Source organism: Cupressus sempervirens, chromosome 2 (assembly GCF_028749045.1).
Source record: "Cupressus sempervirens isolate cs-2001-9-10 chromosome 2, ASM2874904v1, whole genome shotgun sequence".
In the NCBI taxonomy this organism is placed as follows: domain Eukaryota; kingdom Viridiplantae; phylum Streptophyta; class Pinopsida; order Cupressales; family Cupressaceae; genus Cupressus; species Cupressus sempervirens.
The window spans coordinates 621,135,994-621,147,977 of record NC_143119.1 but is presented as its reverse complement, the minus strand read 5'-3'; the positions used below and the strand labels follow the sequence as shown (position 1 = coordinate 621,147,977).

Here is an 11,984-nt window from a genome sequence, read left to right as displayed (position 1 = left end):
ACAACACTGTCAAATTCAAGTGCTAACATACTAAGCATAGTTGGAGATGCTAGGAAATATGTCAATGGGATTGAAATGCTTCCATGGTCTTGATTTGGAAGCAAATACCTCAATAGAACACTTTGAAATTCAACGTATGCCTTAAAGCTATACTTTCTGTTTTGTGGTTACCAAGTAGAACCTAGAAAAGACAGGTTATCAATGGCAATCATGAGTTAAGTATTACTTTTTACTCTTAAACATGTAATTGCTGACTTCAAATCAGGTGACTCTTCCAGGAACATTACACTACTGTTACTAGATATTCGCTTGCGAAAAATAATGCAACTAATGGAGTGGACACTAGGCAGAGATAAATCAATCATGCTCCCATTAAAAGAAATGATTTCTTTTAACATAATTATTGAATCTTATTCGAATGTAGTTGATTTCAATACAAAGGTCACAACTCAGACAGTGTAAACCATACCAACTTTCAGAAGTGCAACATGTGGCACACCCAATGCCAATGTTGACTCCCTACAATTATTTTTGAGAAAGTTGTACACAAAATTAATCCCAATTGTCTTGAGAATACTTGAACCTTTTCTTGCTTGCACGTCAGAATGTGCGAGTATAAAGGCAGTTCCAGATTCTTTTGCATCCACAAGTTCTTCTAGTTCAGCTCTTAAAACATGATCTGTTTCAGGCCTGCTAGGTAATAGAAACCTAACTTTTCTTCTCCGAGCTTGATAAGGTGAAAAAGGTTCTATTTCTTGGATGTTTTGAATAGTTGGTGCTGACCTAACATATGACACTGTAGCGGAATGTGAGCTTTCTATTGAATCACAACTCGCAGCAGTATCAATGCCATTCCCAGACCACAAAGGTGTGCCCATAACAGTCATCTTTTCTTCTGGTGAACTGTCAGGAAAACTTTTTCCTGAACAAATGAATTCGCCAAGGTTGTAGATAAGTTGATCTTCAAAATCATCAGTGTCCTTCCGAGTATCACGATATCCATATCTAACAATACATCTGTATAATCTCAACTCTTTTGGCCCAACACGCCCGATAAGATACCGTTCCTCTGTTGGAACATATGGTACTGGCAGTGACTTGACACATACAAAGACAAGAATCTGATGGTATGCTGACATATTTGTTACAAAATGAGAAAAAATTGCAGGTATTCCACTGACAAGTTCTGTGTACATAAGTCCTATCCCACGAACACGTGCCACCTCTAGGCTGGGATTAAGACTTGCAATCCAATTTACAGATACCTTATTCTGCAAATCAAATTCATACTTCTTGAGGGTTCCATAGTGCCAAGCATACATGATCATCATGAGGATCAAAGATAAAACCAGTGGCACCCAAGCCCCCTCTCTAAATTTTACAAGAGAGGCTGAAAAGTACAGAGATTCAATGAATCCAAAGACAACAAGAAAGCATAATGCTAAAAGGAAACTCCTATGCCAGCACAATATTATTATCAATGACATGAAAAAGGTTGTGACCAGCATAACAACGATGACTGCCAGGCCTGCATCCAAGGGATTTTACAGATATTACAAACTCCAAGAACCCAAAGTTTTTTACACCGTAAAATCATCAATTTCCCAAAAGTGCAAAATAATATGGAATAAACAAACTAGTTAAAGAATCTAGAAGGAACATACCAGTTGCATTTCCCAAAGACTTGACATCCCTGAATCCAAAAGTTACTGCAAGGCATAGAATCATTAGGATCCAGTTGATTTCAGGAATATAAACTCTCCCGTGTATTTTATCTGATGTGTGCACCACCTTCACCCTAGGAAAATAACCAAGTGCCAACGCTTGATTAACGATTGAAAATGTGCCTGTAATCATTGCTTGGCTTGCAACCACTGATGTAGCCATTGCTACTGCTATTATAGGTGCTCTTACACGTTCTGCAATGGTAAATTGAGTATATTGATATAGATTGGTAAACAATAGTTAGAAAAGCATGTGAAAGAGCACATAGCTAATTCATATTATAGGTATTTCACACAAAAGCATTACCTGGCACAGACTTATAAAACCCAATTCGGTGATGACCATCAAAGTCATGATTCTGTGATAAGTATGCTGCTTGACCCATGTAAACTAGAACTAGAGAAGGATAGATCATAATAGTGAAAGCCATCTGCAGCAAAATGAAAAGTACCCGAATGTCTCTCACTATTGTTTACCAATTTGCTGCAAACCTAATTTGAATCTCAGAAAATAAATGGAAAGGCTCTTATATTAGAGATGGGATTTGTCCTGTACCTGGATTGACAGCTGAGAAAAGTGCCCTAAATCTGCAAACATTGCCTCTGATCCTGAACAAAACAGACAGTTTCTTTTACAACCCCAACATAATACTACCTACAGTTATCCAGAAATGGCAACTAACCTGTGATACATAGCAGAACACCAGCCAAAGATTTCCACCCTCTAACTCGGGTCTTCCTCATAAATATATACATCGAATATGGAGAAAGTGCATTATAAATATGTGGATTGTAGTGAAGTATATTATATAGGCCAAGTGAGCTCATACATATAAGCCAGATCAAAACGATTGGCGCAAACATGAAGCCTAGCCGATGAGTTCCATAGCGTTGTAATGCAAACAGACACACCAATATAAAACATGAAATAGGAGCCAAAACATCTGCAAATAAAAGCCATTTGAAATGAGCCCTAGATATATTAAGATATTAATTCCAATTAAGACAATATTATGCGGTAAACTTTAACATTAATTTTGATAATGGTAATTTAAAAAATAACTTCTCGACAGAAGCATGTGGCAGATTTAAAAAGTTGAAAATTGGCAAACATAATGATAGACACTTTCATCTTGTCCACTATGATGTTATTCTTAGCCAATTGAAGCAGATTGTTCTATGAAATACTGCAGCACTACATTTGAATATCAATTCGATTTACTGCATAAATGGAGACAGCATCTGATATTCAAGTCCATCTTAAGATCCTTCCTAATTGCCTAATTCTTGAAAATTCATTCTGTGTCTTGATGCCTGAAAAATGGCTTTAATGGAGGATGCTTAAATTCTGCAGCTATCTACTTATGAAATGGATTAAGACATATTCATGATGTAGTTTGAAATTTTAAATAACTTAAACAAAATACATATACATATTACATACTATGAGGGATATAGCATGCCTTTCCTCCTCGAAAAGGTTTACACCTTGAAATATTACTGGAATCTTCAAAATACCTTGGGGAAAAAAAATCCTTCTTACTATAAGAGTTTTTGACATTTGTCTGATCCTAATAGCACAAAACTCTTTTTCTATATACATGATTTTGGAAATATCTTTTTCCCTGAAAATTATGTAATGTCCCCAGTCCAATTCTATGGGATTTGGGACTTAATTCTTATATTTCGATTGCAAGGGAATTGCAATCAATCACGTCTCTCGTTGATGGTTGTTTTATCTAACCATGTCAATAGCTAACTTTGTCTTAATTGTGCCCCTTCATAACTAATGTGCATCCCTTTCATAATAAGCAGATTGATTCATTTAACTCAATCACCTATTTTCTTTAATTAATAGTTATGTTGACTTTTGATGACTTGGTATTATTATGATAATAGATAAGCTTCTATTATTAGTTAATGGTTATCTATTTGTAATCTATTGTAAATATTAGAATGTTTCTAATATTAGTTAGTTTTTAGTTATCTGTTAGCTTTCTTTAGCTTTCTTTTAGCTAGAATAGAATGTTTCTATCTTTACAATCGTTTCCTAAGGAAACTCATTTCATTCTTTTGTATATACAGACCTCTTGGTCTCTGTTAATAACAAGCAAGTATTTTACCAATTACATCGTAATAAGGTATCAGAGCCTCTTCTTTAAAAAAATTGAAAATCATAATTTCTTTTCTGAAATTATCAGACCCTATTTTCAAAATTATTTTTCTGAAATAGTTGCTTCAAATCAGGGTTTGTCTGAGAATATTGACCATCAATATTCATGTTTTTTTCTGGCTGTTTTTTAAAAAATCATTGTTTTGGGGGCATTTTCATCCATTGTTTCTACACATCTAGGGTTGGGAGTGATGCCAAAGGTTTCTTAAAACCCTAAGTAACAGATTCGCGCCCAAAAACTATGTTTTTTGACTGCAGATTCATCATTTTTAAAGTTTTTTTTAGCCCAAGATGTTTCTATTCGAAACCCTAATTTTTGGGCTCAAAATTTTTTTCCTGATCAAAAATTCTTGATGGGTTTTTCGAGAGCTCAACAAGGTTGTCGTCATATTTTTCTGGGTGCCTCAATTTTCGAACCAGCGGATCCAAAAACCGACAACATATTTTTTCTAGGTTTTTCAAGCTCTCTTTTGAGTACCCCTTCAATTTTTCTAGGTCTTCCATTTGTTGCCTTGAGGTACATGCCTTCACAGATTTTCACGCTTTTTCATTGGAAAACGTGCTATGGCATCTTTGGCTAATATTTTGCTCGAGAGCAATTCAAATTTCAATGGTTGGAACTATGGCACTTGGAAAAAGTAGATAATAGCAATTTTTGAATATTGAAATACTGATCAAATTGTTCTAGGAGTTACACAGCATCGGATTGCCGCTAGTACTGATTGGGATACATGGGATCTAAATAATTGGGAGGCAGTGATGTTTCTCAAATTATCCGTAGCTGATGATCAACTTTCTCAGATTCTATCCAACAAGACAGTTGTCAAGATATGGGCACATATCAAGAAACTTCATGAGACTTTTGACAAAAGTAGAGCTTTCGTTTTGAAGAACACTCTGTTTTCTATTATCATGGATGATCAAACATTGCTCTAGGCTCACCTGAATAGGATTTAAGAAATCCATGATTAGTTGTTTTCCATTGGTCGCAAGATAGATGAAGAGAACATTGTGGTTGTTGGGTGGATATTTTGCAACCAACAGTTTTGGGTAAAAATCCAGTCGCAAAATAGGATGACCAACCACAGCGTGTGAGACAGAGTCTCTCCTACCTTAAAGGGAAGCCTCCCCCTTCTCACTGTTCCTTGGATCAACTCAAGGTAAGCAAGAAGTCGAGAGATTTTTATAAACTAGGTGTTACCAATATCCTTTATTCTTATCTTTCAAGAAAGAATCCACTTATTCGTGGAGCGAGTAATGGGCATGGTGAATCTCTAACTACACTTCTATCAAGAGCTAGAAACAATGATACTGATAAACCTTTACTAACTCAAAGGCTAGCTAAAAATGTACCGGTTTGGCTCTAAGTCCGATCCTACTTCTATATGAAAAGTTTTACAACTACGGCACAAAGCCTCCTAAAAGTAAGAATACTTAGCTATTTTGTGAATTAAGAAGAAAATATAAGCTACAGAGAAAGCTTCTAGCTATACACTTTCACAATTGCTCCTGGTCAAAGCTCTAGCTTCAATTGCTTCTTAACTCTTTTCTATTCAATTTACGAAATACAATTACCAATAACACAAGATAACATGAATCAAAGACAACTTGGATGAATTATAGACAAAGCTTACAATTCACACAAATAACAATTTCACTTAATCAAAGTTAAGTCTCAAATGCTCCATTGTATTCACTTTCTCTCAAAATAGTGCTTATACAAACAAAGTTCTGCTGGCACAATTTCTCCAGAGCTCTCTTGCATAAAGATAATGATGATTTTACAATGAGGGGGCACTCCTTTATATAGGCAAGAAGTTGAGAAAAAGGTGGAGGAAAAAGTGGGAGCAACTCAACCAACTTTGACCTATTCTAACTACAGAAAATAAAGGGTTACATGCCACTACACATGCAACTCGCATTACACCTTTTCAAGTACATGTAACTCGCATTACATGTAATTACTCTTTTTCATGTAATGCATTTTAAACAACTATGAACATGAAACAAAAACAACAATCTTAGAGATTGTTTCTCGGTGCTTTGAATTTGACAATAATATCACACATTGTGGGAAGATCAGCAATCTCCATAGTCTTTGATATGGCAACTCTCACTGCATTCTCATATGCTGATTGCACAACTTTGGAATTTGCCGTTGTAGTATCTAACAAGTGTTTTGTCAAGGATTTGTACAAAACAAACTTGTTCATCATGTGCGAACCAAAATCCTCAAAATCTACATCAGCATTGATCCTAATTGTATATTCCAAATTTGCTCTCTTTGCTATCAAAAGATTACCAAAATCATCAGTAACGCGGCATCCCATTTGTTCCAAATCACAAGTAAGACTTGTTTCAATTGCTTGACAATCTTCAAAGGCCACTTGCAATTTTCTGATCAGCTTTCTTAATGTCTCCTCCTTGTAACGAATGAGCCCTTGAAATCTAAAGAACATTTCACATGACGGAAAAATGTCACATGAGACCATAACACCCAAATCAAAATTTATCATTTCATCCCAATCATCAAGGATTTCTTTCAGGTTATCTGCTTCTTGAGTCAAAGAAGAAATTAAGCTTCGTTCCATTTCGTTCATCTCTTTGACACGGCTAAGAACTGCAAATGTCTCTGTGATGGCTCGAACTCCTTCAAAAATAATTTCCTATATTCAAGACTTGGCAGCTTCAATCAACCTTTTCTCTTTAGATGTTTGAGATATAACAATACTCTGAGAAGATTGTTTCTAGATAACCTCATTTAAATGAGAGACCTCCTCTTTCAACTGATTCTTCTTTTCCCAAAGTTCATGACTGCTTTTCGATACATTTGTCAATGCATCTTGAGCATCTTGCAAATAACGCAAACGAAATTGCTTTCCAACTTCAACTTTAGTAAACTTGTAATCAGAACGAGTAAGTTCATCAACAGGTTTATCTACCAAAGGCTCAGCAATCTCAACAAATTTGGTTTTATCAAAATCAACCAAAATTCTGGAGACAATCTTATCTTTCAAAGATTTGGATTTAGTCTTTCTAACAGAAAGATTGTCAAGAGGAACAACCATTTTTCTTCTCTTTTTTGTTATTTTACTCAACCATGCAGGCAGGCTAAAACTTTCATCTACAAAAGCAGGCATAGAGGAGACCATTGGCATTGATCTATATTGTATATCTATAGTGATTGAGCAAGATTTAGTTTGTACTGCTGAAGGCATAGGAATATGTTGAGAAGACTCTGTCGTGAAAAGTTCAAATCCTGTCAATGATGTATCAAGTTGGGAAACTTGACTACTGGTAAGAGTCGGAAAATCTTCAAAAACATTTGCTAAGTGATCATATTGTTCATGAGCAAGAACACGAGGAGCAGCAGATGAAATAGGAAGAGCCATGGTGTTAACCTCCGAGACTGGAATGGAATGAGTGAAAAGGGTAAAAAATGAATCTACATTATCATCAACCTCCTGCAAAAAGGGTTCTTCATGTATAGAAGACATACAGGCTTGTGTAGGCTTTGGAGGAGATATGGTCATGATTTCTCCTTCTTCATCTAATTTTCCTTATCAAATTATGTTTCCAATTCTTCTTCTGATTCTTGAATTGGCTTAGGAACTTGAGATGATTTAGTTCCTTTTTTTCCCTTCAATTTGAATTTGAGGGAACTCTTGGCATTTGAAGATGAGGCACCATAAATCTCCAGTTGTGATTTCCTACCAAGAGGACCAAAACTTCCACAATCCAGGCCCATCTTAGGATTTACTCTTTTAAGGCCTTTACTTTTCAACCATTTGTTAGTGTTTACTAGGATGGATTGAAACCTATCCATGATACTTTCCTTTTGTTACCATTGAATACGAAAAGGGCACTTCTTATCAAAGCCAGCTTGATGAAATTCCGGATCAAGGATGTCGCCATCATCTTCAACTTGAAAATCTGAAGGGATTTCCAACATATTAAGATCAATTATTTGCTGCAAGGTTAATCTACAATAATTCATCTTCATGATGTCAAGTTTTGTTCTCATATCAATCCAAATGTCCTCAATGCGATGAACATGAGTATAGGCTCTTTTTATCTGAGAATTCATTTCTCGATAGTCAAAATCAAACCTAGCCTTGAGCTTTGTCAATGTAATCAACTACAATTCTACTTCCATATTCTTTGCTTTAGGCACAGAAACAATTGAATAATTCCCAATAGCCAAAGGCTTAGCTGAGGTAATGCCAAATTCGGGCCTATGTGAAGCATGCTGATCACTCTGCACGTCCATGACCTGTCTAGCTAATTCCATCAGAATGATTCGATCTGTAGCATACCCAGGTAAGGTATACGACTCTCCCTTGAAATATCCAACTCTTAAGTATGTGAAAGTGGAAAACCGAAGCAAAATACAACCGTACTAGTTCACCTTCTCCCATGCTGCATCAGATACTATCTTGATGGACAACTGCTTATCAAACAAGCACCTGAAATGTCCGAAGAAGGCATCTTGCACTCTTCTGTAGTGGAATTTACTATTTCCCAAAGTGATTTGGTCATAGTAATCCCATATAGGAACTTGAAGAAGATCTCCTTTGGTAGAAAAACTAGAAAAAGACCCCATGGCAGCAGCAATGTAAACTAGATAAGAATTCATATAGAAAGACATTGATGTTCCCACATTGCATATCTACTGGCAGAGTGCAGTATTGATAAGTTCTCCCTAAAAGATGTGTTCTTTATTCTCCATAATTTGAAACATAAACTTATACATCCACGGCTCAAAATCAGAAGAATATTTAAGGTCACAAATCCTGTTGAAAAGGATGATGAGATCCTTGTAGTCTTGTTTGAAATTTGACCAATGAACAGTCTTTGGCCATCTGGAAAAATTACTTCTTTTATTGTCTAACTAGTAAAGGTTGACATACTTCTAATAATTACTCTTTTGCTCATTCCAACAAGCCAATGATGATTCTTTAGTCAAATCAGCACATTCTGATTTATGCGGAACTTTGAAGATTTGTTCTATAAACTCAAGATCAAGGCTAATGATAACCTTGCCGTCAGCATCTTTGATATTTCTTGTCTTAGGAGTAAACCGCCGTGCACATCCATAAACGAAGTCAGTTTCTATAGCCACCATAGGAAATGTGGATACCAAATGAATGTTGCTTCTCCTAATGCATTTCATTTCATTACTAGCTGGAGTTTCAATTCTTTGTAGAAAATCAGCCACATCTACATGACCAATCTTCGTGTCGAACACATTATCCAAAACAAATGTGACTGAAGGAGCTGCATGAGCCAATTGTTGTCGGTAAATGTAGTGTAGACGACAGGTAGAATAGTATCCGAACGGGCGGGTGACGCTTGAGTCACCCCTTCGGAAAGGTATATGTACACGTCCGAGATTGACTTTGGAATCATGGATCGATCATTGTAGTCATTGTAATCAAATTGTAATCAGCAAGTGCATACATGAATAAAGTACCTGTTTTGAATTAAATCGTGTTATATATGTGTTAAACTTCTTACCTTATGCAGTAACATTTGGCGCCATTGCAAGACGTACCTAGAATGAACGAATGATATGAAGATTAATGCCGAATTTGCCAAACAAAGATTGGAATAAGGTGAAAGATAAGAATGAACTAAGTACAGCAAAAGAAATTTTAATTTTAACACAGCAAGCAGAACGCAGATAGAGACTTCAGCAGATTGCCAAGGGGCACCGAAGGGGTGAAGAGGCACAGACGGAGGGAGTGCACTCACCTAGTAGGCTGAGGAGTGCCGAGGAATTGCTGGAAGAAACTTGACAACGCTTGAATTTGGTGGAGGAAACAAGGGAAGAATTCCTTAACCTGTATACACCGAGGGGAGAGTGTCCGAATGGAAGGGAAGCAACTCGCACGGCTCGGAGTGCCGAGGGAGCACAAGCGTGGAGGGATCTCTTCGTTCCTGATACACCGGACGAACAGATACAGGTGGAGAATAGAATATCACTTGAAGACTTTTCACCAGACAACGCAGTTGTTGGAAACAAGACTGTTATACAGAACAGCGCGAAAGTCCAAAACAGCGCGGGAACTCAGAATAGTGCAGGAGCTCAGAACAGCACAAGTACACAAGTATCTTAGAATCAAAGGCAAGTAACAATGGATGGCCCTAAAGAAAAATTACCCGAGTTTCACGGTGATGGTTCAGCAGACCCTATCAGACATTGTAAAACGTGTGAAACCATATGGATGGCAAATGGTGTGACGGATGAGGATGATTGGGTAAGACAATTCCCAGCAACCCTACGGGGTGTGGCAATAGATTGGTTTTCTGACACTAGTCCTCATAAACTTAATGCATGGGAGAATGTTAAAAAAGAATTTATAGCAGAATTCAAATTACTCCAAGATGATAATGAAATAGTGGCAGAAATCTACAGCACCAAACAAGGAAAGAATGAGAGTTCGAACCTATGCTGGGCAACTGAAAGAATTGATCGGAAAGATGGAGAGTCAACTAGTGGATGGGTTGAAAAAACAGTGGTTCGTGGAGGGGCTACAGCCGGCTCTTAAAAAGAAAATGAAGATTGTACCACCGACATCGTACACCGATGCGTATACTCGTGCCATGGATTTGGAAAGCAAACAGAAGACGAGTAAGAAGAAGAAACATAAGTCCTCTGATTCGGATGATTCATCCTCGGAGAGTAGTAGTAGTGATGAGGAATCAAACAAGGTGAAAACGCTATAAAAAGACATGCTGCAGATGATGAATGATTTCAAAAATTTGAAAAAGAATCCAGATATAGTAAAAGGAGAATTGTGGTGTACAGATTGCAAGGAGGACGGCCATACGAAGGGTTCATGCCCGAAGAAACAGTTTTGTGATATCTACCAGGTGGCGGGGCATTCCCTAAAAAAGTGCCCGTTTAACTTGAAAACAAAAGGACACTAGCAGGTGTTACTAACGCAGGAAGCGTCGAGCAATAGCAACAACACGGGCAATGATGCAACTTCAGGTGGATATCGAAATAATAATAGACGCGGAAGGGGTGGAAACAATAACAATAACAAAGGAGGCCGGAGTAGAATACAATATGATGTGAGTGGACGGCCAATGATACAGTGTCGAGTACGTAATCTTTGGGGTCACTTCGCGAGGGACTATACTACGAAGGAGACGCCGCAGCTACTGTGCAAATGGTGTGGTCCAGGGGACCATGAAGATTCAAAATGTCCAAAACAAAGCGTAAATTTATTAAGTATTGAAACAAGTAATGATAACGTGTTGGCAATCACGCGGGAGCAGGCGAGGAAGGCAAAATATCCGAATGTGGAAGAAGAGAAGGAGAGGTTACAAAAAGCCCGAACAGAGATAGAGAAGCAGATGAAAGCGGAGAAGTCACAAGGGAAAGAAACTGCTGAAACTCCGAAAAGAAACTTGGCGAAACAAAATATGGTGAAACAGATAATGCAAACGGAAGTGCCAATTAAATTAAATGATCTTCTCACCATGCCACAACTGCATGCAGCCATTATAAATATGACACCATCCCAAAGAATGATGGAGGAATCAAAGGATAGTAAGGAAACAGCCACGACAGCAACAACAGATCCGATGTTACTAGCACTGACAACAGGTAGACATCCAGCAATGGTGGAGATAGGCATTTATTGTCGAGCCCGTACTACCCAAGGGCTAACGGACAGGCAGAAGCAACGAACAAGATTCTAGTGGGAGTGATTTATAAATCCTGTGCAGTTGAGGGAGAAGACTAGGAAGAGAAGTTACCATCTACTTTATGGGCGTACCGCACCTCGTATAAAGTAACTACAGGACACACTTTGTTTCAGTTAATGTATGGACAGGAGGCAGTGGTGCTGACAGAGTTCATGGTGCCAAGTTTAAGGATAGTGATTGAGAATAAACTAGGCGACATGGAGAGCTTACGAGAGAGACTGTACAATCTGAACAAACTCGATGAGCGGCGGTTGCAGGTGCAATGGGCCATCGAAGTTACACAAGTAAGAAGGAAGGCGTGGCACGACAAGCACCTAAAATTGAACAACTTTCAACCCGGTCAGTTAGTACTGAAGTATAATGGACGA

General features: G+C 37.6%; 1 protein-coding gene across 1 annotated transcript in view; it reads right to left on the bottom strand.

Annotated features, from left to right (window-relative positions):
* Nucleotides 1–385: 385 nt before the first annotated feature.
* LOC149574908 (potassium transporter 2-like) overlaps nt 386–11,984 on the bottom strand; it is a 72,846-nt gene continuing 61,247 nt past the window's right edge. Inside the window, exons 5-9 of the mRNA XM_089814756.1 lie at nt 2,408–2,668; nt 2,281–2,333; nt 2,032–2,155; nt 1,665–1,919; nt 386–1,528 (exon numbers count right to left, since the gene is read on the bottom strand). Coding sequence (XP_089670882.1) covers nt 450–1,528; nt 1,665–1,919; nt 2,032–2,155; nt 2,281–2,333; nt 2,408–2,668 — 1,772 coding nt within the window. The 3' untranslated portion in view covers nt 386–449. The remainder of the gene's footprint in view (nt 1,529–1,664; nt 1,920–2,031; nt 2,156–2,280; nt 2,334–2,407; nt 2,669–11,984) is intronic.